The 27,973-nt window shown below is 39.7% G+C and overlaps 1 protein-coding gene across 2 annotated transcripts in view; it reads right to left on the bottom strand.

The window, feature by feature from the left end:
- LOC125462796 (ATP-binding cassette sub-family A member 13-like) overlaps positions 1-27,973 on the bottom strand; it is a 264,956-nt gene that overhangs the window by 152,187 nt on the left and 84,796 nt on the right. For both annotated transcript variants that reach the window (XM_059655541.1, XM_059655542.1), the window contains exons 14-17: positions 25,449-25,666; positions 22,953-23,080; positions 17,042-17,156; positions 25-6,093 (exon numbers count right to left, since the gene is read on the bottom strand). In XM_059655541.1, coding sequence (XP_059511524.1) covers positions 25-6,093; positions 17,042-17,156; positions 22,953-23,080; positions 25,449-25,666 — 6,530 coding nt within the window. The remainder of the gene's footprint in view (positions 1-24; positions 6,094-17,041; positions 17,157-22,952; positions 23,081-25,448; positions 25,667-27,973) is intronic.

The following is a 27,973-nucleotide window of genomic DNA, read 5'->3' as shown; positions in this document are numbered from 1 at the left end:
CTGAACAGATATAATTTCATTTACCTCGTGTCATTGCCTGTTTCCTTGAAATCCAGAAGCAGTTTAGTAAATTTAGGAATATCAGCTACAATCTTCAAAGTAGGACCGGATACTGGCGTTACGTCAAAAAACTCTTCAAGCATGTTCATCATGTTCAGTGTCACATTCAAAATTTCATCTGAATTAAGATTTCCATTAGTGGCAATCTTTTGGAACTCCAAGAACGCATTATTGATGATATGCATGTAATTTATAGTTGCCTGTTTGTTTTCTGGTAGTAACTCATTTAAGACCTGGATGACCCTCTTTACCAACATTTGATTGAAATCAGGTGAACGACCCCCATTTGAGTAAACTTCAACTATCAAATCATTTAAAAGTTCAAATGCCTTAGAGCTTTGTTTGAAGTGTCCATTCGAAATTATGGCTGTGATGTGGGGCAACAACTTTTCATAAACCTCGAGAACAGATGCTGCTGAGTCCATTTGTTCCATTAGCAGCTGTGAAACATTGCTCATTAGACCAGCATATTTTACAATTTGGTTGAGTGTTGTATTAACTACTTCTGGAAGATTTTGGCTTTTTATCAAATGGCCAATAACATTCAGTATTTTGTGATAGTTTTCATCTGTGAAGTTGGATATATATGACATTATTTCCAGAACTTTCTCCAAATCATTTGATATTTTGTAAAATTGCAGGGCATTAAGCTCAATGAAACCACCTGTTGTTATATTTCTCAACAAACTGATCACATTCTTTACAGCTGGCAGTAGATCTTCAATTTTGGGATTCTTTGTTATGTCATTTAATATTTTGTCAATATCTGCTGACAAAACATTAATGGCGTTATTATTAAGTACACCCATTAAATCATCTAACATTGAATACAGGGATTCATTTTTATGACCTGTTGTTGAAAGTAATAACTGCACAGCAGAGATCAGTGTGGCGATATGGTCTTTTGAATCTGAAGGTGACAATACGTTTTTGGTTGCATTTCTCAAATAATTAGCAAAAATTTTCAGAGTGCTGTGTGCAGTTTCTGAATTGTTGCCACTCAGCAAAAGTATTGTGTCACTTACATTAGACAGGAAATTAATGGCTTGTTCAGCAGAAGTAGTGCTTGTTAAAGTCATATTCCGAAACAGGCCAATCAGCTTCTCAGATTTTTCTCTTATTGGGAAAATAGGACAACTTAGGTCGTCCTCTTTGGTGGAAACTATGACATATGAAATGTTATTCCAAATTTCTTGCAGTTTTGTTAGCACTGGAAACTTCAAACCACATAGCTGGGATATCTGGAGCAAAAATGCATTCCATTCTTCATAGTGTTGAATTGCACACCCTGTTTGCTGGATGATTTTTTTGAAAACAGTACTTCCTGAGCATTCCACTTTTGCAGCACCTTGGACAGCTCCTGCAAAGAGCTGCTTAATATCAACTGCCAGATTAAAAGCAGTACTAAGGCTTTGATTTGCCTTGAAGTCACACGCTCTTAAAAAGAGACCGTCATCATCATCAGTTGTTTCTTCTGATAGCAGCTTGCAAACAGCTATGGGCAAACACTGTGATAACTGTGAGGAATTAGCACTGTTAGAAATCACCTGCAACAGTCTAATAATCTTCTCATTAAGTTGAGTGTAGTTTCCAGTCTGATTTTGTTGACTGAACTCTAATCCTGTTGTCTGATGAGCTAGTCCAAACAAGTAAAGTGCATTCAATGCTTGACTCACATTCATGGTGGAAAGACTGTTTACTAGGGTAATTCCATCTTGAATTAGAGTTTGTGGAAAATGCTCATTTCCAGCTTCTGATAAAATTACCTTGAAAGAGTGTAGAGTCTCAGTCATGTTTTGAAAATCTGGCACATGTTTTAAAACCTTAGTCACGTTTGTCAAAATATTTAACATGGCAAGTGAATTCCCACTGCCGTTCAGTTCTCTAAAGAACCTTGCAAGGTCACTGTTCATTTGTTCCAAGTGGGCATTTATGGAATGTATATCTTTGACTGATGTCAGGCTGGTTGTAAGATTGTAAATTATATAGGCTATATTTTCTGTCAAGTAGATCTGACCTTGATGAATATTTGTGAAATGCTGAACAAGATCACCCAGCAGTATGGAAAACATTCTGTGTATAAGTTTATCATTGAAAAGAGAGGTCCAAGGGACAGCAAACAACTTAGTTGTTTCAACGGACTTGATTCTCATTACGCAGTTACGAAGTAATTGGATGAACATTTCAGCACCATCACTGACAGACATAGATGGCAATGATACCTTATTCAAAAATGTCACATATTCTCTTACAAGTTGTGCAGTTTCAATTATTGCATCAAGCTGAAGCGGATCCTGTAAGGTACCATTATCATGTCTTGAGTTATAAGTTAATGTGACATTTCCAACAAAGGCTATGAGTTCATTTAGGCTGTACACAGCTAGTTTGTTACTTGAGCCACTGTGGACTGTGGCATTAAGCAAGTTCTGAAGATCTGTTTTCAACAATTGCAGTGCATTGTGAATTGCAGTTATTGAGTTTACATGTTGCAAAACAAAGAATGTAAGGTTGAGTACAGAGTCAGTTTCCAAGTCTTGGTTACGGCTTCTGTTTAGAAATGGAAGAAAGAATCGTAGTACTTCACCAAAACCTTTAAGCTCTTCTGTTGTTTCCTGGGGTATCTCAATCAGCTCAAGTGCCTTAGAAAATGAATCTAAGTGCAATAGCAACTGCTGAAAGTAACTACCTGGATTTGTCTCCAGTTTGAAGTGCTCAGTTAGATCATCAATCATTTTGAGCACTTTCATGACAGAAGTGTAATTGGGACTTTTCAACACTGTTGCTAAATTTGAACTTTCATTCTTTAATAAAATTAGTGTGTGCACAGCTGCTGTTGTGTCATTGCGGACTTTTATTGTTTCTGAAACAATGTGAAAAAGACGAGAGGCTGACTGTGCAAATTCTAAGAATTGTTCAATGCCACTGGTTCCACTACGGTTCCCAATTTGCTGTAACGTCTTCAGAAAAGCACTGGAAAAGTTCATAACATCTATTGCACATTCAATCTCTGACAGTGGAAATCCTTCCAAACCATTTATAAATGTATTCACTTGTTCTTCTACAATTGAGTTGTTGTTGAATGTTATGTTGTTAATATATTCAATTAGCAAATGAAATGATTCACTTGACTCTATCATTATTAGATGAGGCTTACATTTTGATTCATGAAATTCATCTGCAAACTGTACAATTTGAGAAAACAGTCGTCTCAACCTGATGTTCTGAATGTTCTCCTGTTCTGAACATTTATTTGAGCTCAGGCAACTCAAACCTGCAGCTTTACTAAGTAAAGTACTCATGGCCTCAGTCATAGACAAATTGTAAGCTGTTCTCTTATTGAAATGAAGAATTATATCCAAGGTGCCAAACAACACATTTGAAATTTTCTCTGGCCTCAAATTTATAAAAGCACTTTGATTCATTTGAAGCAGTAATTTGTGAAGAAGTAGTGAAAATTGGTCAATATTCTGATTTGATGTTAAAATGACAGTTAGTGCTTGAATTTGTCGAGAAAGGAGTTTGGCCGAATCTACAGAATACCACTGGCTTATGTTAACATTTCCCCTGACCAGTTTATTGAAATGGCCAAACAGCTCTTCTGCAGTTGCATTATCATTGGCCATGTTTTCCAAGTGCTTCGTGAACTGTTCCATTAAGTCATATGACATGTTTTCATCATTAAAAATATTGTAAGCCAATTGAATGGACATCTTCAGAGTTTGAATGCTTTTGATTTTGTAAGAACTAGAATCAGGACAAATCATTTCCAACAATTCAATAACTTCATAGTAATAAGCAATAGATGCACTTGTACCATGGAACTGTTCTGTCAGGTTTTGAACTTTGAAAATTGCTTCCTCAGTTTTTCTCATAACTTTGTCTATTTCAGATGTATTCATTCCAAAGATTGGAATGTTGCTTATGTGTGTCAGAAATGAGAGTGATGGATCAGAAAAATTGGAATGCGTCAGCACATATAGCCACTGTAGCAATCTTCCCCATTCCTTTTCCCCTGTATTTGGGTTTTCAGAATGGATTAGTTGTTTAATTAATACCACCAATGATTTGTATGGAAACTGGCCTCCATTATTCTCAGTCGTTGCCACTAAATCCAAGAATTCTTTCATATATTGCACAGAATGATCAAGATTGTCCATGTTAAAGCTGTTATTGTAGAATAAAAGAATCTCCCTGAAGATCACTTTAATACTTTCCAGATCAGCACTGGAGTTTAAGTATGCAAATGTTCGCAGGATTGAATAGAGTTTTTCATGCTGAGGGTCATACAATGACCACATAGGGCGAAGGCCATCTATGATTTTAGAGAAGTCATTCAAGTTATCAAGGTTGGAATCCTGAAATAAACTAAACACATTGTCCACAATTGTGTTGAGTTGTTGAAGCATTTTGGTATCAATTGGAATAAGAAATGTATTCATTACATGATGTAAAATGATGAAGCGATCAGTGCTTAGTTGGTACAAATTCTGAAGATTAAAGCCATTTGCTGCAGTAATGTTCTGCAGGAAGACTTTCAATGCAGCTGTCCTGTTATCCATGATCAAATGTCTAGTACATACTGATGTTTTATTCAGTTCTTGTGACACTTCTTTCAAGCCAATATGAAAGAAGTTAACTACTTGAATATCCAAGTTCAACTGTACTGCTATCTCTTTTACAATTTCAGTCCATGACAGAAACAAATCTGCTGTGCATGACAATGAGGAAGCTATTTCTTGATTTTTATCCATCAGACTGTAGATAATTTGTTCCACCAAGGCTCTGTATGGATTCTGACTGGATTGTGAATTAGAAGCAGCCTCTACTGAACGGATTTTTCTTCCTGTATTATGTATGGAACAATATTTACTCAACCAAATATCAGAAATAGGGATGGATGAAGATTGCAATGCGTGCAACAACAAACAGCTAATATTGTTTGTATTATTATGGAAAGCTTCTGCGAGTCTTACAATTGTCTCATTTATCTGTTGCAGTTCTGATCCTGTGATTCTTCCCTGTGCTTGTATCTGTGATTGCATATAGATATATAAATTCAATAAATTTTCAGCAAAGTCATCCTTTGACATGTTGTGGAAAACAGACACAATATTTGAAATTGCACTAAAGGCCTCACTAATGTCATTGGAGCTATATTGTTCAAAAAAACTGGAAATGTCTTCAGAAATATTATTGACAGCAGTTACCAACGATGAGAGCTCAGTCACATTTGATAATTGTGAGACTGCATGAAGTACATTAAAAGCTGTCTGCAAAAGCTCTGTTTTATTTTCTGTGTTAATCATTTGCAACAGCTTGAACAATGGCAGCTCCATATCTTTCAGCTGAGACAAAGATTGAGCGGAAGAATCAATTACTGAAGCATTTTTTAAGCCATTGAGGGCATCCTCCACTGAAGAAAGTTGTTCTTGAGACAGCAAACCAAGATTATTCAAATAATACAGAAATATTTTAGCCGTGTCAAGATAATCCATGTTGCCTTGGGTTGATCTTATCCATATTGTAGATGTCAAATTCCAGAAGGAATTTAGACTCTGTGTTAGATTTTCAGAAGTTTGAGAATCAAGAATCTGTTGCAGACTGGACCACATGGCATTAAACTGGTCAACTGCATTTTTAAAGGGGTTGATGGTCAGCAGATTTGATAATTCCTTTTGTAACACGCTAAGCAAAACATTCAGTACTTCCCTAAACTGTGGTGACTGTCCTTTAGACCACTGATTCATGAAAAACTTTAGTTTGTAAATTAATGAAGTGACACTACTTGTTTGAGAAAGTTGAAGTAATGCAGGAATTATCGAAGAAGTTCCATTTATTGCGCTGGCATACTTGTTCATCCACAGAGGTACATTCTCTAGAATGACTTTTGCTACAATTTGTATTCCATGGGCAGTCTCATAAAAATTTGCATCACTAAAATTTCCAAAACTTTGACTTATAATCTGCATATCACTGTCACTTAGCTTAATGATATTGTTCAAGTTCAACAGCTCCAGTTGTGAACTCTGAAACCTAAAAGAGAAAAATAGAACAAATAAGATCAGGACAAATGAGATTTACTGTAGCTATTAACAAAAACAACAATTATTTAAAGTAAATCAAAGATCTTCTTTTGAAATTATTAGGAAGCTACTGAGTTCATGCCGTTGGCCTCTAAACCAAAGGACTAATTTAATCATTAAATCCTTTGATAACTATTTTTATCATTTTAAAAGGATATAGCCATGTCTATTTGGATTCTATTCTCACTGACAAAAAGGGAGGAACATACATTCTCAAGCATTAGCATTAAAGATGATAGCAGTTAAAATTCCTTGCATCTTACTGCCCAGCAGCTGTTGCTGGGATACAGTGCCATGAACACAGCAGCTTGTGATATCCTATCCAAAAACTATTTTCCATTACAGAATTATAAAACCATACACCAGAGACTAATGCCAAACAGTTTATTGTGCATGTGTCATCTCATTTAAAAAGCTGTTCCCAGTTCGCTGCCCTATTTGACAATGTTGCAAGAGCACTTTGTAATTTACAATCTGAACTTGCTTTGACTATTTACTCAGTCAGTGTCATACAATCATACAGATGTACAGCACAGAAACAGACCCCTTAGTTCAACTCGCCCATGCCATCCAGATATCCTAAATTAATCTAGCCCCATTTTCCAGCCTTTGGCCCATATACATCTAAACCCTGATAAAGGGAACTGCAGATCCTGGAGAATCCAAGATAGCAAAGTGTAGAGCTGGATGAACACAGCAGGCCAAGCAGCATCTCAGGAGCACAAAAGCTGACGTCTAAGCCCGAAACGTCAGCTTTTGTGCTCCTGAGATGCTGCTTGGCCTGCTGTGTTCATCCAGCTCCACACTTTGTTATCTTACATCTTAAACCCTTCCTATTCATGTACCCATTCGGATGACTTTTAAATTTCGTAATGTTGCATTCTACACCATAAAAATTTGCCATTTTATGAAGACATAGAATATTTGATATTCTGAGGAAGGGTCACCAGGGTCACCGAGGAAGGGTTCAATCCCAGCCTTCGGCAACCATCTGCCCATCCTGTGTGGGTTTCCTCTGGGTGCTCTGGTTTCCTCCCACAATCCAAAGGTGTGCAGGTTAGGAAGATTGGCCACGCTAAATTGCCCATAGTGTCTAGGGTGGGAAAGCAGGTATAGGGTGGGTCTGGGTAGGATGCCACTCAAATGGGTCAAAAAAATTGTCAGGGGGAAATGGGAATGGAGAATTGAGGTCTCAGTCAGAACAATCATGATCTTACTGAATGGTGGGACTGTTTTAAGGGCCAAATAACTTACTCCTGCCCCAATTTATTTTCAATGGCTTTAGCTTGCAAACTGAATAATGCCATAGATTTTTTAGAATGCAGACCATGATAATTATCTATGTAACTAGTGCAATGAGGTAAATAGGAGTGAAGTACAAAGGTACAGGAAATTTATGCATTACAGAAATAATAGTTGATGTTACCAACATCTACATTCCTAGGATTCTGATGCTTTTAATCAGCATCTAATGATTACAACGATACAAGAAGAAAGAAATTCTAGGCTTTTTTAAAAATTGCAGATAGCACGGACATTCAGTGCTTAATCCTTCCTGAACCCAAATTGTATAATTTCTATAATCAAGCTAAATTGTTGAAATTTCACAAACAATACCTCAATAGCATTCAAACAATGACAAAAGTTGTTCCATTTTTTGAGTGAAAATAATTTGTTTTTCTTCAAAATCTAGAGAATTGCTGCAGCATAATAACATCCAACTATTTAAATTACTTGCTGTGTTATATTAATAAGTTAACACCTCTGTAAAAGCAACAACTTAGATACAAGAACATAAGAACCAGGAGCAGGAGTAGGCCATCTGGCCCCTCGAGCCTGCCCCGTCATTTAATAAGATCATGGCTGATCTTTTTGAGACTCAGCTCCACTTACTCGACTACTCACCATAACCCCTAATTCCTTTACTGCTCAAAAATTTATCTAGCCTTTCCTTAAACACATTCAGCGAGGTAGCTCCAACCGCTTCACTGGGCAGGGAATTCCACAGATTCACAACCCTTTGGGTGAAGAAGTTCCTCCTGACCTCTGTCCTACATCCACTTCCCTTTATTTTGAGGCGATGCCTCCCAGTCTTAGTCTCACCCACTAGTTTGAAACAACTGCCCTGCCTCCACCCTACCTATTCCCTTCATAATCTTATACGTTTCTATAAGACCTCCCCTCATTCTTCTGAATTCCAGTGAGTATAATCCCGGCCTACTCAGTCTCTCCTCATAATCCAACCCTCTCAACTCTGGAATCTACTGATTGAATCTCCTCTGCACCCCCTCCAGTGCTCGTGTATCTCTTCTCAAGTAAGGAGACCAAAACCGCACACAGTACTCCAGGAAGACCTCACCAGGACCCTATACAGCTGCAGCATAGCCTCACAGATAATGGGAACTGCAGATGCTGGAGAATCAAAGATAATAAAATGTGAGGCTGGATGAACACAGCAGGCCAAGCAGCATCTCAGGAGCACAAAAGCTGACGTTTCGGGCCTAGACCCTTCATCAGCAGCATAACCTCCCTGTTTTTAAATTCCATCCCTCTAGCAATAGCAGACAAAATTCCATTTGCCTTTTTAATTACCTGCAATCCTACTTTTAGCGATTCATGCACAAGGACACCCAAGTCCCTCTGCACAGCAGCGTGCTGCAATTTTTTACCATTTAAAACATAGTCCATTTTGCTGTTATTCCTTCCAAAATGGATGGCCTCACACTTGTCAACTCTGTACTCCATCTGCTCGACCTTTGCCCACTCACTTAGACTATCTATATCCCACTGTAGACTTTCAGTGTCTTCTGCACACTTTGCTCTACCACTCATCTTAGGGTCATCTGCAAATTTTGACACACCACACTTAGTCCCAAACTCCAAATCATCTGTGTAAATTGTATACAATTGCAGTCCCAACACCAATCTCTGAGGCACAGCACGCAACTAGCCACTGATCGCCAACCAGAAAAAAACCAGCAAACTCTTTGCTTGCTGCTAGTCAACCAATCCTCTATCCATGCCAGTACATTACCTGTATTACAGTGCAACTTTATCTATGTAGCAGCCTTTGGTGTGGCACCTTGTCAAATGCTTTCTGGAAATCCAGATACACCACATCCACAGGTTCCCCATTGTCCACCATGCAAGCAATGTCCTCAAAGAATTCCAGCAAATTAGTTAAACACGACCTATCCTTCATGAACTCATGTTGGGTGATCCTAACGGGACAATTTATATCCAGATGTCTCGCTATTTCTTCCTTAATGATAGATGCAAGCATTTTCCCCACTACTGAAGTTAAGCCAACTGGCCTATAGTTAGCTGCTTTTTGTCGACTTCCTTTTTTAAACAGTGGGGCACTTTGGCTGTTTTCCAATCTGCACAAACCACCCCAGAGTCCAGTGAATTTTGGTAAATAATTACTAGCGTATTTGCTACTTCCCCCATCACCTCTTTTAGTACCCTGGGGTACATTTAATCAGGGCCAGGAGACTTGTCTACCTTTAGCCCCATTAGCTTGCCCAGCACTGAATGGCCTCCTGGAACATGGTGCCATGGTCAGTTGACTCATCCTTCCTGCAGACCTGTTCCTCATCCACGCAGGGAGCAAGTGCCTCATACCTGTGGGACAATGTCAAGGGCTGTGGCTCCTGTGTTCCTATCTGCAGGGTCCCTCTACCTGCCTCACTCGCAGTCACACACTGCTGTCCCTGCCTGCCGATCGAATTAACATTAGTTAATCTACTAGATGTGACTGCCTTCTGGAAAACAGCAACCAAGTATTTCTCCCCCTCCCAGATGTGCCGCAGTGTTTGGAGTTCCGATTCCAGCTCATCAATTTTGAACTGGAACTCTTCAAGCAGCCAACACTTACTGCAGAGATAATGGGAAATGCAGATGCTGGAGAATCCAAGATAACAAAGTGTGGAGCTGGATGAACACAGCAGGCCAAGCAGCATCTCAGGAGCACAAAAGCTGACATTTCGGGCCTAGACCCTTTGTGGTCACTGCCGTTCTCAATGGAATCAGCTAGCTCCCACAGCATACAGCTACAACACATCACGTGGCCTGCCTTCTCTTAGTTAGTTTTTAAAAATTAGTTGGTTATTTTTTAGTTTTGCAGTGTTCTCTCTTTAAGTGCTGTCTGCACCAGTAAGTTTACTCCACTATATGGTCAAACAGACTCCGGCTTTGCCTTCCTAACCACTCCCAGAGGATTAGGTGTCTAGGTGATTTTATTAAATTTATTGGGTGAAAGATAACCCTTACCAAGCCGATCACTCGCGCCCGCTCTGGGACTCCTCCTTCACTGAACAACTGAAGGCCGCTGCCACGCGAGGTAAGACTTTTATAACTAAAGCTTACCGCCCCAGGCTGCCCTCGCGCTCTCTTCCCTATTGTGGCAGTGTAACTTCAAGGCTGATTTCAAGATGGACACTTAATTAAGTGGTAGCAGACAGAGAATGTAAATATTGGTATGCATTGCACTTGACAAGACGCAATTAGCAGTGACTTCTCGGGACCTATGTTTGACCATTAGTTTATCACTGTACTTTTGAAAGGTTTTGTTGAAGGGATAGAGGGCTGTATGCCCAAGTTTTTAAATGGGAGTAAATTAGGCAGTTCCTGTAAATAGCGTAACTGAAGCAAAACTTTGCAAAAGGGCAGTGATAGTGGATAATGAGAAGCAGAGGAATTTAGGAGTCCATATGCTGAAACTATAGAAAGGTAGGGAGCAGCTTCAGAAACTGATTAACAAGTCCACTGGAGTATTTGCCATCACCTCATGACAGCTAGAAGACAAAGGAGTGGAAATAATTCTATAATGCAAACACTCAAACATTGCAGGAAAAGCAAGTGAATTGCCATTTAGCAAAAAGCTATTGTATAACTAGGGAAGCTCACTTACAAGGTTAACTAGCCTCTGTTGTTGAGAAGCAGGATCTGTGAGAAACTGCTTTTGCAGAGTTGTTCTCACGCTGCACATAGATTCCCTCACTCAAGGGACAGAATCTGTGAGTGAGGAAGCAGCAAGCGCAGGGCAGAGGAAAGCTGAATGTGGCAAAATTGCAGAATGCTAGCTTGACAGTGCTGTCCAATGTATGGCCTGGAGTGGAACACCATGATTGATGAGTGACCGAAGGATGAACACAGTACTCAGTGAGTGACCTGGGGAGAAGTGCAGAGCTCGGTGCGTGACCCAGGGAAGACTGCAGGGCGAGGTACAGGTGAGTACAATGAGAATTACACTGACTGAAATAACTCCACAGAGGAGAGTATCCCACCACTGAGTCACCCTTTATTTACATGTGGAAAGTCCTTGAGACTGATTCAGCTGCCTCAGAGCCAGCTTTCAGAGTGAACAGAACCGCTGACACTCCTGTTTATATCCAGCCTGGGCTCCCTGATAGACCAGATTAACAGGCCCAATCAGGGAACTCATATTCTTTGAGATAGTAGAAACTGCCGATGCTGGAGAATCTGAGATAGCATGGTGTGAAGCTGGATGAACACAGCGGGCCAAGCAGCATCAGAGGAGCAGGAAAGCTTGGCATTTCCGGTCAGGATGCTTCTTCAGACCCTTTTTCTGAAGAAAGGTCCCAGCCCGAAACGTCAAGCTTTCCTGCTCCTCTGATGCTGCTTGGCCCGTTGTGTTCATCCAGCTTAACACTGTGTTATCTCATTACTTTGAGGTTCACCTGGCTGACCTCATTACAGTCACTACACCTACAATTTGGTTTTTATTTAACCAATTTAGGATTATCATTCAGGCTTACAGAACGGCACACTTGTGTCTACCAGAAACTACCTCTACAAATATACAGAGCCCAGGTCTGCTTTTGCAAAAAAAAACGTGCAAGTACTGTGCCTGTTTTAACTCAACAAAATTGATGAAAGTGACTCATAACTAACCAGTACATTCTCTACAGCGATCTCTTTGCCAAGCAATAGCATTCACACACAGTATATTTGCTGATTTCCCCCTTAAATTGGTATTCTTGTTAATTGTCTTGATGTGTGGAATGAGAAAAGCTTCACCAAAGTTTTCATTTAACAATATAGATTATTTTTGAACTGCAGAAGGGGGCTGGAAGGAGAGCTTGTGGGTGGATAGTTGAGGGAAGAGAGGCATTTACAGTGCACGTATGCCTGTATTAGGTCAAACAAATCACTTTTAGTTGATATTTAACTTGAGAAAATGCTTACAGTTCATTCCATTCCTAGCCCATTTTCAGAGGTTCAAAGAGGAAACCCTGTCGTAATTCATCATATGTTAAGTCTGAATTATTCAATTGTAGCTGCTGTTCAGGTTCTTCCAAGGTCCCATTTTATAAAGAGATTTTAGAGGATTTATTTGTCATAAATTAACAAAACATCATACTTATAGACTTGAAGATAAAAAAATGTAATGCTGTGTATGTTCATTTGCCATTTGTGTTATTTTACCTAAGCAAAAGCCAAAACAAAATCAATACAAATGCAGAAGATAATTTTACTTTCTGAGTGCGTCATCTGATAAACAATGAGAATGAAAAAGGAACTTTTAAAAACAATAAAGCAACCACAAAAAATTAAAAACTAACACTGGAGAATGTTGCACAGCTTTCTGAAAGTATATATATTTTAAGCCTTGCTGCTATGCATATATATTAATTGCATATAAATTGTTTAATTAAATATGGATGACAGATTTTAACTTATAATTCATGTGAGTCCATATAAATACACACAGATGACAAGTGAGGTTGTTGGGGGATTTGTATGTTCGCAATTTTGTTTTGAAAACAAATATGAAAGTGCATGAAAATAAAATGTGAGGCTGGATGAACACAGCAGGCCAAGCAGCATCTCAGGAGCACAAAAGCTGACGTTTCGGGCCTAGACCCTTCATCAGAGAGGGGGATGGGGGGAGGGAACTGGAATAAATAGGGAGAGAGGGGGAGGCGGACCATCCCCCTCCCCCTCTCTCCCTATTTATTCCAGTTCCCTCCCCCCATCCCCCTCTCTGATGAAGGGTCTAGGCCCGAAACGTCAGCTTTTGTGCTCCTGAGATGCTGCTTGGCCTGCTGTGTTCATCCAGCCTCACATTTTATTATCTTGGAATCTCCAGCATCTGCAGTTCCCATTATCTATGAAAGTGCATGAAGATTGATTCAAGTTCTATGCGACACCAACTGTCTTTCTGGTGAGCAACAGTATAAAATTAGACCACTGATGGAATCTTGCACCCTCCCAAGAGAAATTTGCTGGTTGGGCTGTATTTGATTGAATGGAAGAGTGGTGAAAAATTAAGTCTAGGGTGGGGAGGTTGGATGGCCTGACTGCTAGTTGAATTCCGTAAGTAGACATTAATTTCCTTATCCTGCTGCCGCGGATGTAAACCTAGTGGCAGGTGGGAGCTTGTCACGCAGGAAGGATAATGAACAATTATTTGCTTGCGAGTTTCCACAAGTATCTCTTCTTCAAATGTGAAAACAAAGAACTTGCATCTGAAAGTGGGATGAGGGGACGTGGGTGCCTGATAAAGCCACCAGCTAGTCTTGCCTGTTAAATTCCTTCCCATGAATCACTCTTCAATCCCTTTCCTGCCATCACTCAATTGTGCTTCCTGCATTTCTCTTTGATCCAAGGCTTTGGGTAATTGTGTACTACCACAGCCATTGTGTATCCAGAGCCACTGCTGAGTGTAAAAGAAACTGCCAGCCTCTGATTGATCATCAGGTCTTCCTGGACAGGAAAGCTGACAATTCCAGGTTCCTCAATCCTGATGGAAGATCTGTCAGAGTCTGCTAAATATCTGAGTGACCTAACTATTATGGACCTTCTTGAAAGACTGTGACACTATGCCTTGCTGGCTCCATAGCTGGTAGCTGAAATCCCTACAAAATTCCAATCCCATCTGAAGTATGCAGTTCTGAGTATCCCACCTCAGGAACAAAATATTGGGACTAATACTTACATTCGCCATGTTAAGGTCATGGAGCAGATTATCAGCTTTGTTGCAATCTGTTTAGGGATCAACAACTTCTCCTTTTACTTTCAAAGTAGATGAAGTATAAGATCCAGGGCCAAAACAGAAGTTGCTAGAACAGCACAGCATTTGTGAAGAGAAACCAGACCGTTCCTCAGCTCTACTGAGCTTTTCCAGCAACTTCTGTTTTTGTTTCTGATTTACACCATCTTTCGGTTTTTATGGAAGATCCAAGGTCTTACTAAGAGTATAAACCCACAGGATTCCAAGGCTTTGAATAACAATAATAAACTTTACAAGTTAAAACAGCCACACAACCCTAGAATACATGTACAATATGTTCCGAACACCCAGGATTAATACAAGGTAAATACAGGAAATAGACTATGCTTGGACACTCGACAGGACACATCAGTAGCAAATGCAATCAAGACAGACCCTATAGATTTTCCAGTAAGTCCATGCAAATGTAATGACACGGTGGGTTATCGAATGTCAGTAAACTTCAAAAGGGATCATAATTCTTCACTATTGTTGATGTGCGCTTGAAACCTGCTTCTAGAGCCTCTTGTCTTGGACTACCTCAACTGCTCCCCTTCTAGTCAATCCCCTCATCATCCTGGCGTTAAGCTTCCCTGAACTCTGCAACTGCATTCCCATGTTCATTCACAGGCATAACTCCAACTTTTCACCAACAACTGAACTCTGCGAGCTAAAACTGCCCTTGGGTTCTTCCTCTAGCTCTACTTTTACTCAGTTACATCGAGCAAATGTTGTTGGTGAGCTTTTTACCCTTACACTCGATTGCACTGAAGTATTAACGCTAGCTTCTCCCAGACCCTTCACAGCTTCCCACGACATAGCACCAATGGCCTTTCACCTTGTGTGCCCTCTAGAATTACTCCTGAATCCTGACTTCAATATTGAGCTGCCTGCTAATTTCTAGAACTTGACTTTTGACAGCACTATGCCATCCAGCTGCTCTTGACTCTTCACTAAATCTCCTACACAAACTGTATTCAGTTCACTTGCCTTCCCAACAATACAATTAGCTGCAGTACTCCTAACGTGGGTTTTATATGTTCCTGTGTCTCTTTCTCCATCTGTCTGTACCATTTAAAGTCCTTTTCAGAAACCAGTCCTGAATGCTCCACTGAAAATCTAGAAATAAGCCTTGTCCTTATTTCTGGGCACAACTGAACACAATTGATATTTTTGCAACAGTCAAATGGAGCACATTGGAGCTGAATTTATCCTGATGATTATATTCTCACTGAACGTTAGCTCCTGACACAAGTCGCATGCAATAGGTAGTAATGAGTTCTATCACAGCCTATCACATTCAAAATGGGTTTGCAGTAAATGGACAGCTAAGTTTTTTCTATCATACTACAATTTATTTTCCATTGACTTGAAATATTATGAAGATTTTTAATTTGAAACAAGTAAAAGTGACAGTAAGACTAGGAAAGAAGTCTCCTAAAATCTTTTATTCTTCAAGCTTCATTTGGAAATAGACTGAGCACAGTTAAAATCAGTTACAAAATCACAATATGTCTACCTTAGAATGCAGCAATTTAACATTGGTTTTGGAGGAGGGCACAGCATAGGTTCACCAGAATGACATGTGAGTTAAAGTGATTCTGTTATATGGAAAGGCTACAAAAGCTGTGTAATCTTCCCTGAAGTATAGATTGTGGTCTAAACTATGTGAGATACATATAAATTTAATATTAATTATTACAAGTTTGGGTCCTTGGATTCTGGATTGACGAGAAGCATAGATTTTCCTATGTGCCTGGAGTTAATAATTAATGGATGATGATTTCTGTAGCCATGGGTGATTTCTTTAAAAATTGGTTTTGAAGCTCAGCATTAGATTTAATTTGTGCACATTGCTTTAAGATCAAGCAAAATAAATGAACTCCAGTTTAGAAGGTCAGAAAAGTTTATTTTAACCTTAAAGAAAATACCTGTAACTTAAAGAGAGAATTTATTTTAGGTTTACTTTGCATTTTGAGTGATATCGTGAAGTCCTTGGATAGCTGTATAGATCAGTGCCCCTGAGAATGGCAGGATATAGTGAAAATAGATTACCTTGGAATAAGGAGTTAGCTTTAGTTCCATATCAGACATCTTGGGAGAAAGCTCTGACAAGGTTATTTGAAGCTGAGAACATTTCACTTCACGTGTATGAGTGCTTTGAGATGAATGGGATTATACTGTTACTGATAGCAGGAACTGCAGATGCTGGAGCATCTGAAATAACAAGGAGTAGTGTTTTAAAATTTGGAATTTGTGTTAGATGAAAACAGTTTGGGTTATTCTATTTATCTTCATTTCACTTGCTACTGAATTTCTGTTCCATTGTCAAAGCAAGGTCAGCAGCATTGCATGCTTATGCTTCAGCAAGACACCAGTTTGTCAAAGCCAAAATGAATGAAAATATGACTTTTCAAGTCAGGTTTCAGTCTGGGATTTAACTTGCCCAGTAATAACATAACCTGGGATTATAATGAGATGGTTATTATTAAAGTCTTTAAAATAATTTTTAAAATTGAAGATTGTGAGAGACTTCCTCCGCTACTTGAGGAATCTAAAGCAAATGTGCATAACTTTAGAGTTAGGCTATTCCGGAGTGATAGGTCACACTTATTCACACAAAGGATAGTAAAAATTTATTGAAGCTAAGATTCACTGATTTTTGTTAAAACATGAGTATTAAGTGACAAACAACCAAGGCAGGTATGGGAGGTTAAGATACCAATCGACAATGGTCCAAATGTATGGTAGAACAGGCTGAAGGGCCTATTGGCCTGCTCCTGCCATTGGCTTCCTCTCACACTCAATAAAGCTGATTATTCTAGCTGAGTGGCTACAGTTGCAGACATCATGTGGCATTGGTCATGTCAATGCTGCTTACCGTTTCCAAAATGTGCCAGAATTACTGCCAACATTCTGCTTGAATATTAGAGTCTCATTAAGCAGATCTCTCCAATTGATCTTCCCTGTGATACAATTCGATTCTGAATGACTACCTGTAAAGAATAAGAGAACAGACTAATTTTTTTTGGAAAAGGAGAAAATAGTCAATTACAAATAGGTTTCAAATTCAGCTAAATATTGAACCATATCATCTGTTAACAAACCAAATTACTATGGCAACAGCACAAAGTTTATTTGTTCGCAAATGTTACTTTGTGAATTCGGTTTTGTGGCCTATTTTGTACTTCATACTGTGCATCAGGCTGGATACTGTATCAAGTACTTTTGTCCATCAATCTCAGAGTTCCTCAGGATTTGAAATTTGAACTCTGACAGACAAAGCCATTGTATTAGTTTCTACATACATAATGAATTGAGATCAGGATGGTGAGTGACTTGGAAGAGAACTTGGAGGTGGTGGTGTTCCCATATGTCTGCTGCCCTTTCCCTATAGATGGAGGTGGTTTTAAGTTTGGAAGGTGCTGTGTGAAGATCTTTGGTGAATTTCTGCAGTGCATCTTGTAGGTAGTACACACTGCTGCAACTGAGCATCGGCGGTGGAGAGAATGAATGCTTGTGGATGTAGTGCCAATCAAGCGGGCTGCTTGACCTGGATGATGTCAAGCTTCTGAGTGTTGTTGGGGCTGCACTCATCCAGGCAGGTGGGGAGTGTTCCATCATACTCCTGACTTGTGCCTTGCAGGTGGTGGACAGGATTTGAGAAGTCAGGAGGTGAGTTACTTGCTGCAGTATTCCTAGCTTCTGGCCTGCTGTTGTAGCCACTGTGTTTACGTGGTGAGTCCCGTTGAGTTTCTAGTCAATGATGACTCCCAGGATGTCGATAGTTGGGGATTCAGTGATGGAAATGCCATTGAATGTCAAGGGGCGGAGGTTAGATTGTCTTTTATTGGTGATGGTCATAGACTGGCATTTGTGTGGCACAAATGTTACTTGCCACTTGTCAGCCCAAGTCTGGATATTATCCAGATCTTTTGCACTTGGATATGGACTGCTTCAGTAGTTGAGGAGTCATGAATTTTGCTGAACATTATGCAGTCATCAGCGAACATCCCCACTTCTGACCTGACGATGGATGGAAGGTCATTGATGAAGCAGCTGAAGATGGTTGGGCTGAGGACACTACCTTGAGAAACAAATGCAGGGATGTCCTGGAGCTGAGATCATTGGCCTCCAACAACCACAGCCATCTTCCTATGTATCAGGTGTGATTCCAACTACCCAAGTATTTGCCCCCAAATCCCATTGATTCCAGCTTTGCTAGGGCTCCTTGATGCCACACTCGGTCAAATTCATCCTCGATATCAAGGGCTGTCACTCTCACCTTGCCTCTGGAATTCAACTCTTTTGCCCATGTTTGAGCTAAAGCTGTAATGAGATCAGGAGCTGAGCGGCCCTGGCAGAACCCAAACTGGGCGTCACCGAGCAGGTTTTAGCTGAGCAGGTACTGCTCGATGGCACTGTTAATGACACCTTCCTTCACTTGACTGATGATCGAGAGTCGACAGATGGGGCGGTAATTGGTCGGGTTGGATTTGTCCTGTTTTTATGAACAGGTCATACTTTCCACATTGTCGGGTAGATGCCAGTGTTGTAACTGTATTGGAACATCTTGGCTATGGGAGCGATAAGTTCTGGAGCACAAGTTTTCAGTACTAATGCCGGAATGTTGTCAGGGCCTGTAGCCTTTGCAGTATCCAGTGCCTCCAACTGTTTATTGATATCACGTGGAATGAATTAAATTGGCTGAAGACTGGTATCTGGAATGGGGACCACTGGAGGAGGACGAGGTGGATCATCTACTTGGCACTTCTGGCTGAACATTGCTGTGAATGCTTCAGCCTTATCTTTTGGACTGATGTGCTGATCTCTTCCTTCATTATGGATGGGGATATTTGTCACGCCTCCTCCTCCAGTGAGCTGTGTGATTACCCACCACCATTCACAACTGGATGTGGCAGGACTCCAGAGCTTAGTTTTGATCTGATGGTTGTGGGATCATTTAGCTCTGCCTATCACATGCTGTGTTTGCTGTTTGGTGTGCAAATAGTCCTGCTGATGGCTTCACCAGGTTGACATCTCATCTTTAAGTATGCCTGGTGCTGCCTCTGGCATGCCCTCCTGCGTTCTCCATTGAACCAGGGTTGATCCCCTGGCAGTATGGTAAGTGCTTTCTCCAAGTGTTGTTCAACATAGAGGAATACTGATTTACCAGCTGAGGGAGGATGATATGTGGTAATCAGCAGGATGTTTCCTTGCCCATGTTTAACCTGAAGCCATGAGACTTCATGGGGTCCAGAGTCAACATTGAGGACTCCCAGAGCAACTCCATCCTGATATACCACTGTGCTGCCACCCCTGCTGGGTCTATCCTGCTGGTGGTACAGGATATATCCAGGGGTGGTGACGGTAGTGTCTGGGACATTGCCTGAAAGATATGATTCTGTGAGTATGAATATGTCAGGCTGTTGCTTGACTGGTCTGTAAGATAGCTCTCCCAATTTTGGCACTAACACCCAGATGTTAGTGAGAATGACTTTGCAGTGATAGTTATCATAATAAGCAAGTGGCTGAGATTATAAATGCTGATTTATATTAGCATTAGAGAGATGTTTTGCAGATCGTTATATAATTCAACATTACAAAGTGACTCAAAAGCTATAGCAAAGAGGGGTTTTTTTGCAGAAGTTCAGTAAAAATGCCATTTCAGCTAGGTTTTTTTTGATGCAGAAAATGGTGACATAGAGATTCATACCATGTCATTTGAGAGCTTGGTTTCTAAAATGGCTGAAAACTGCATATTAGTTTCCAATTCTATGAAGAACTGACCGTTTTGCAGCCAGAAAGTAATTCTGAATATGGAGTTCAAACAGCATTTACTAGAAATGATCAGTCACTTGAGAACATTATTGTTAGTGTGTTCGCTGACTTGAGTTCAATGATCCAGTATGAAAGAAAGTGACATTCAGAAACAGGTTCATTCAGAGCAAAGAGAACCTTAAAAGCAGAGATGTCATTATTAGCAGTATCCAGGAGGAAAAGTCCTGAACTGTAGGCGTCAGTTGGATTAGAGCTGCAGAGGCAAAATGTTGTGGAGGTGTAGGAGTGGAAGTCATTTGACAAAGTTGTGGAAAACACAGACAGGTTAAACTCATGTCAAGTATTAAGTGAGACGGGTTAGCAGATTGTTTTAAGGATCTTAGGGTGAGACATTAACTGAAGAAACAGCATTGAATGGTTGCAGAATTTGGTCAAAAGGGAACCAATTATAACCGTGATAGATGAACCAGAAGCTTTAGCACAGAGATAGGAGTGACGCTTCACTGGGGTTTGAATGTCTAAGGTTAATGCTGAGGGAAAGAGGAATTTTTTTCTGTTATTTAGAAGAAGATCGTTCAAATAGTTCTTTTATAGTGGACTACAGTTCATGTCTTTATTTTGTATAAACTAATTTTATATTCTTTTGTTAAAAGTCCATTGACAGCCTCTTGTGAATATTTTCAGTGACTGACCCCCAAGGTAAACAAAAAGAAAAAAAATAAAACTTATGCTCTACCAAGCCAGGTTTCACTCTGGGAACTGACTTGTCCAGTATTACCATCTGCTGTGACCATAACAATGGTTAAAAATATTGAGCCGAGGATCAGATTTGAAAGGGTATCAAATATATACACTCGTCTCTTTTATAAGGATCAAAAACAATTGAAATCAATTTAGAAATGCCTCAACTTTCAAACCACTAAAGGTGGCATTTGTCCACTCAATGTGGCCCAGGTCAAAAGTTAATATCAACCCCTTAAATACATCACCCATGTAGAAGGTTTGGTCTAAAAAGGTAGTCTCAAAAATGTGAGTTTGACAGGAGTATGTATCGCTAATTGATTAAACTTTTAATTCTCCAACACAGGACTGTAAATTCAGCTCCCTAGATTTCTTGTAACATGTAACTCACTGTCTCATCTGGACAGATTTTGCCATGTTCCTGCCATTTCTTTGGAAATTGCACCACGTAATAGTAAGGGGTTTAATCTTTAAAATGAAGACAGACATAGAAAACTTCCAAGAAAAACAAACACTGAAAACATTAGTCCATTGATGCTTTTCAGATGCTGGCATGCTCCGCATTTCCAGTTTTTAGTCTCTTTGCAACATGTACTTTGTGTAGAAATGTGTTTTTAAAAAAATCTAAGTAATCTTTTGCCACACTAATAGGAGTAAGTTTGGTGAATAATATCAACAGAATAATGAGGAAGAAAAGGAAAGAAATTAGGAACAAAAATATGACCAGACTAAATCAAATGTAACAAGTCAACCATCTGCGATGGATCAAACTTTCCCAAAAAATAAGGGTAAGTTCACAATCTATATTGCTTTTATTGTACAAAATTGTTCAGCAAGGTCAGGTGAAAAAGACATATGCCACAAACAGTAAATCTCTATAACATATTCACTGTGATCACCTCATGCAAGTGGCTCTGAACCCCAAACCTCCTCAGCATTTCGAAAAACTTCACGATAATTTCCCACTTGCCATAGAAAGTTTGATCTCCTAATTAACAGTGTACGTATGTTTTTATCAACAGTATAATTACCAATGTCAATCAACCTATTTACAGAACAGGATTAATTAAATATCAAGATGTCTTTAACGTGTGTAACAATTTCCTTCCGGATATTTTTAAAAGTTCAATATTTCAATTTTTTTTTAAAATTAATCTCCTTTTATTTTTCTTTCTGTAACTGATTTGATTCCAATTTAATCAGTTTTCATTCATCCCTTACCACTATCATTTATCCTATTCTTTTCTCAATGCTTAAATCTCATTAATTTTGGTCTTATGGTTCACTAAAGTCCCAGATGCCCTGTAGTCCTCACCATCTGTTATCAGCACACACTTCTAGCATCTTACAGGGTAAATTATATATCTTCTAGCCAAAGAGTGCAGGACCCAACTCCAGGACTGTTAGGTTAATAATTTAGTTTAGCGATACAAAAACACAACTGAAAGGCTGATAGGAGCATAAAGTGTAGTAATATATCGTATGAATACATTTTTGAATTAATTTTAATACTTCGCAGTATAATTGTATCATAATTTATCATTGCTTAACTTTCTTTAAAATTACATCTTGATTATGCTCATGCGTTGCAAAAAAAATTCTCATAATTGGGGGGATCAATGAATTCTATAATGTGGCACCAAACATCTCAGAAATTAAATGTAATGATTTTTTAAAATGTTTACTCAAACGCAAATAGATGTGTGTTCACACCTTGTTGAATTAACACTCTGTGAAAAGAAAAATGCTTATCTTCTAAGTGGAAAGATAACTAACAAGTATAATTTAATACATATTTTCTATCTTACTTAAAAATAAATTCAGAACATATTCCACACAGGTAAACTGAAAAAGGTGATTTAGCATTATGGAGAGAGATAATGGGAACTGCAGATGCTGGAGAATTCCAAGATAATAAAATGTGAGGCTGGATGAACACAGCAGGCCAAGCAGCATCTCAGGAGCACAAAAGCTGACGTTTCGGGCCTAGACCCTTCATCAGAGAGGGGGATGGGGAGAGGGAACTGGAATAAATAGGGAAAGAGGGGGAGGCGGACCGAAGATGGCGAGTAAAGAAGATAGGTGGAGAGAGCCGCCTCCGCCTCTCTCCCTATTTATTCCAGTTCCCTCTCCCCATCCCCCTCTCTGATGAAGGGTCTAGGCCCGAAACGTCAGCTTTTGTGCTCCTGAGATGCTGCTTGGCCTGCTGTGTTCATCCAGCCTCACATTTTATTATTTAGCATTATGGAATCGGTTTTCTATTTACTCACTATTTCCTTGGATTGGTTGGTTTGAGTTTTCTATCAGCCAGCAAATTCCTCGAATATGATTTTCAATGCTTGGCCAGAAATCACTATTTTCCAGTGCAGATCCTTGCGCATCAAATACATCAAAGGCCCTGGAATATATTAAGCGCTTAGTAACAGTGAAGCAAATATAACCAAAATATCAAGATGTCTTTAGTTACAATACAAGCAATACATAAACATGACTCTTAAATATAGTAAAGTCTCTGTGGCCAGAGAGGAATTAAAAGCTTTAGTCAAAATCCCTGCAATTTCCTGCCTTCCTTCCCACAGTAGCCTGGGATGCAATTCATCTGAGCCAGGAGACTTGACTGTTTTTAAACCCAATATCTCCCCATTTCCTATGTCAAGCTACGTCAAGTTCCTCACAGTCACTTTTTCTGAATTCTGTACCTGCATTCACCTTTTCCAGAGTGAATACCAAAGAGAAGTATTCATTCAACACCCTTCCAATATCCTGCAGCTTCACACATAGGTTTCCCCCTTGGTCCCTAATAGGCCCTATTCTTTTCCCGGTTAACCTCTTCCCTTTAACGTATCTATAAAATATCCAAAGTCCTTTCTCATGCCTCCTTTTTGCTATTTTAATTTCTTTCTTACGTTCCCTGCTGCACTTCCTTTATTTGTCTAGGTCTGCAGCTGAATTGCTCCCTTTGAACTTGCTAAAATCTCTTCTCTTCTTCTTTATCCAGTCCTGAATTGTCCTAGACATCAAGCTTCTCTGAACTTATTACTCCTACATTTTCCTCTAAAAGGTACATATTGGACCTGTTTCTCTCAAATTCCTTTTGAAATGCTCCCCATTTCTCCAGCAGGAGCTATTCCCAGTCTCCATGGCCAGATCCTGCTTTATTTTAATAAAATCTTCCTTCCCCCAGTTCAAAGCCATCTTCTGCAGGCCATTTTTTTGTTCGTCAATAACAAATTTGAATGGTAGCCTTTTGTGGTTGCTGTAACGTAAATGTTCCTCCACTGCCACATCGAACACTTGTCCAGCTTCTTTCCCCATAACCAGATTCATCTCTGTGCTATTCATTGTTGGATCTTCTACATATTGATACAAAAATCTTCCCTGGATACATTTCAAAACTTCACACCCTCTAAACACTTAATACTATGACTATATCAATTTATGTTGGGAAAGTTGAAATGCCCTAGTATAATTACTCGATTATTGCTCTTACATATCTCTGTGAATTGTCTACATATTTGCTCTGACTCTGTGGGGGCATATAATACACCCCCAGTAAATTAGCTGCCCCCTTAGCATTACTAAGCTTTACCTACAAAGCCTCATTTGAGGACACATTGGGACACATTTCTTTTAATTTACTGCCATTTTCTCCATGTAATCCCCCATAAGCCAAACATCTGTGCAATCAGAGGAATGGCCAAGCGATTTTCTTTCTGATATTACACAAGGCTGATCACCAGGAAGCATATCAAGCAGGATGGTGGCTCAGAGGCTAACACTGCCTCCTCATAGCGCAAGGGACCTGGGTTCAATTCTACCCTCGGGTGACTGTATGGAGTTTACACGTTCTCCCGGTGCCTGTGTGGGTTTCCTCTGAATCCTCCAGTTTCCTCCCACACTCCAAAGATGTGTAGGTTAGGTAAATTGGCATGGTGATCAGGGATGTGCAGGTTAGGAGGATTAGCCATGGGAAATGCAGGGTTACGGCGATGGGGTGGGTCTCAGTGGGATGTTCTTCAGAGGATCAGTATGGACTTGATGGGCCAAATGGCTTGCTTCCACACTGTCGGGATTCCATGACATCAGAGTGGCCCAATGAAGACAGCACCCACCCCAGTCTGTCTGGGTGAACATGCTTACTGAGATGATTTTGTATCTCTTCAGTTTGAGGAGAGTGGAAGATTGACTTCACTATAAGAGTTTCTCTTCAATTACTTCCAAGTTTAGTCTTGCTGCGGTTTAGTTGAATAGTGAGCTGTTCAATCCCAATTTTTTTTGAGTTAGGTTATCTCATCCAGTATGTGGTATGGGCTCAGCAACTGTCCTCAGTATCCCTATATTAAGCAAAGGATTCCAATCTAACCATCTCCATAAGGGTGGTCATACTATGAAGAAATAATTTGTTTCCACTTCATCCATCTGTACTTGCATACTGGAAAAGGAATACACCAATGGAGTAACTATTCAGGCAGGATAACTGGGAGTGATTTGTACCCGTCTAACTCAGTCAATATTATCAGATAAGTGGGAATGGAGGGGAAAAATTGATGGAAAAAGGATAAAAGTAACTAAGAAGCCACTAATTAATCTGGATGACCCTCGCGGTGACCAACACCAAAAGCAACATTGATTGTGAAATTCTGAATTCTGCCGATCTCCACCAACAGCTCTGACCAAAGTTCTGTGAACCATCTCCACACAGGCAATAAAAGTCTGCTGGGCTACACAGAATTTCCAAGCTCTTGAAATGATGAATTTACACTTACAGGTTCCATATAAGGTGTTCCTGAAAAGTACTAAATTCAAAACTTTTCCACTGTTCAGATGAAGCAGATATTTCTTCTGTGATATTCCTAAAGAACTGATTGTAGAATCGTTGGTTGTCTTCATACACTTTGAATAATTCTATCCATCCTGTGTATGAATCTTGAAATGTGACTTCAAAATCCTGCTTTCCAGCAAGCACTGAGTTGTACTGTTCAGCCTGTAATAACCAAAAAATGTTAATTCCATGACTATGTATTGAACTATCACATGAACAAGCTGTAATTCATGCTCCACAATGTTAAGGTAGACATGCAAATGCTATTGAGGGTGGACAAGCTTTTAGCACACAGAGAAACGGCTCCAGGATTGTGATTAAACTCTGTGGTGCGTCTATTTAATTATTCCCAATTTGATACCCCAGTATTTATTTTCAAAATGATTGAACTGCTCCAAATGGGATTTTTTTTTTAATCTATGGATTTCAGACATTTAAATTTGCTTGACTTCTAAGGCCATTTCCCTCTATTTCAGTGCAGTATAGATTTAGAATTTATACATTCATATAAAAGAATCTACTTTCCTAGTTGTGATACTGTGGTCCTCTATTGGGTGTCTTATCATTTGTATGGCTGTCCCCACCTCAGCAATTTAGCAGGCTGTACTTCTCACACACACTTTCTTTCCTAGGCCTGTGTACCCACCCTCTCACTCAATTTTAATCATCACACCTCACTTTCCATTGAATAAATACCCTGTTCTACCTCTGAAATTCAATTTCTCCAGCAATCTGCATTGCTTTGTCCTGTATCAAATTCTTCTGGCTTGTCAATGTTCTAACAGGGCTCATGTACTGCCATAATTTGGTTGGATATCAATTCTGCCATCAACCTGAATTTGCATAATTCTTTGCCAGACAGTAAGGATAACTTATCCAAGCTTTTCATGCTTTTTCCTGGCCTCTGCTTTCACTTATTAATCCACACAAGCTCTGTTATTAAGTGCCAGCATGCAATGAAATAAGCACTAAATGCCCGCAAGGCTTCTTCCAATGACAACACCTTCTCATCAGTGCTTTTTCTTGCATATATCTAGTTTATGATATTCACTGCTGCATAGACAATTGATCTGTTGATTCTGCTCATTTATTCAACCTAATCCTATAGCTATGTTGTACCCTCATCAGTTAGGAATAGAAGTGCTATAAAATTCCAGCTGTGAAGAAGAGTTATGAAACACCAGATGTTAAATTTGTTTCTCTCTCCATGGATGTTGCTGAACCTACTGAATTTCTCTTGCACTTCATTTTGATTTTAGATCTCCAGCATCAGGTGTAATTTACTTCCATTAAATTTGCATGCCTGGTGCAGTACCTATGTCACCAGGAATGGCTCTCTGAGAAGTTCAATGCTTCACCTGAGCTCTGAGGTGATCCTTTCATCTAAGATGTCTATATTAGTATACATCAGTATTCACCCTTTCCAGCTTCTAGTCTGTTTTCCAACCATCTGGTGAGACTTGAAAAGAATTATCTTTTTACTCTTGACATGATACCATTTCAGTTCCTGCATTCATTGCTGTTTTTCACCTTTTCTATTGTCATTTCTGCTGCTGCCATGTTTTGGTGACAGTGTGTAATTTACTTCTGTTTAGTCTCCTGAAGTTTTGTTGCTTGAATCCATGTAACTTGCTGCAAGTCCTCTTTACTCATTGCTTGATCTCTACACACATTGTCTCAAGACCCTGCTGGAGCTTCTGCTCCCTTCCAGTTTTCTCTACATAATCATGTGACTCTGGTATCAGCAAACATCCTGATGATTTTAATCCTATTGCTCTACAGTCTGGCCCTTCCTTTTCCAGCCAACTGACCCTCTTTAACCAAGCAGACTTCCATACTTGGCAGAGATAGTAAGAAATGCAGATGCTAGAGTCAGAGATAACACGGTGTGGAGCAGAACGAACACAGTGGGCCAGGCAGCATCAGAGGAGCAGGAAAGATGATGTTTCAGGTTGGCACACTTTTCGGAAAAAAAAGTCCTGACCCGAAATGTCAGCTTTCCTGCTCCTGTGATGCTGCCTGGCCCGCTGTGTTCCTCCAGCTCCACATTGTGTTATTCCATAATTGGCATGTTCTTTGACCTGCGTCCACTATTCCATAGTTTTTCTCCTTTGCTTCTTCTCATGCCTTGTGCAACTTAAGATTTCAGCTGCACAATGCCAATCAAAGCCTAAACCAAGATGCACCCAAAAAGGTGAAGGCAGTGTCGAGTCACTCCAAAACCCAGCATATACAGTGTCTTGCCTACTGAATACCTTATGTGCATAAAGATTTAAAAGGCACACATCATTTGTATGCAAAAATTTTAGTTGGGAGGGGAAACTTAATTCTGGCAAAGTGTCATTTTAGTGAGTATTCAAAGAGGTGTAAATATATGCAGCTAGTGTTGGGACGCTCAATTCACCTTTAAAATTCCGAGAATTTTATTGTAATCTTTCATCTCAATCTCAGGATTCTGATATTTGGCCT

Source organism: Stegostoma tigrinum, chromosome 2 (assembly GCF_030684315.1).
Source record: "Stegostoma tigrinum isolate sSteTig4 chromosome 2, sSteTig4.hap1, whole genome shotgun sequence".
NCBI classification, from domain to species: domain Eukaryota; kingdom Metazoa; phylum Chordata; class Chondrichthyes; order Orectolobiformes; family Stegostomatidae; genus Stegostoma; species Stegostoma tigrinum.
The sequence above is the reverse complement of the archived record's forward strand: the minus strand, read 5'-3'. Positions and strand labels throughout refer to the sequence as shown.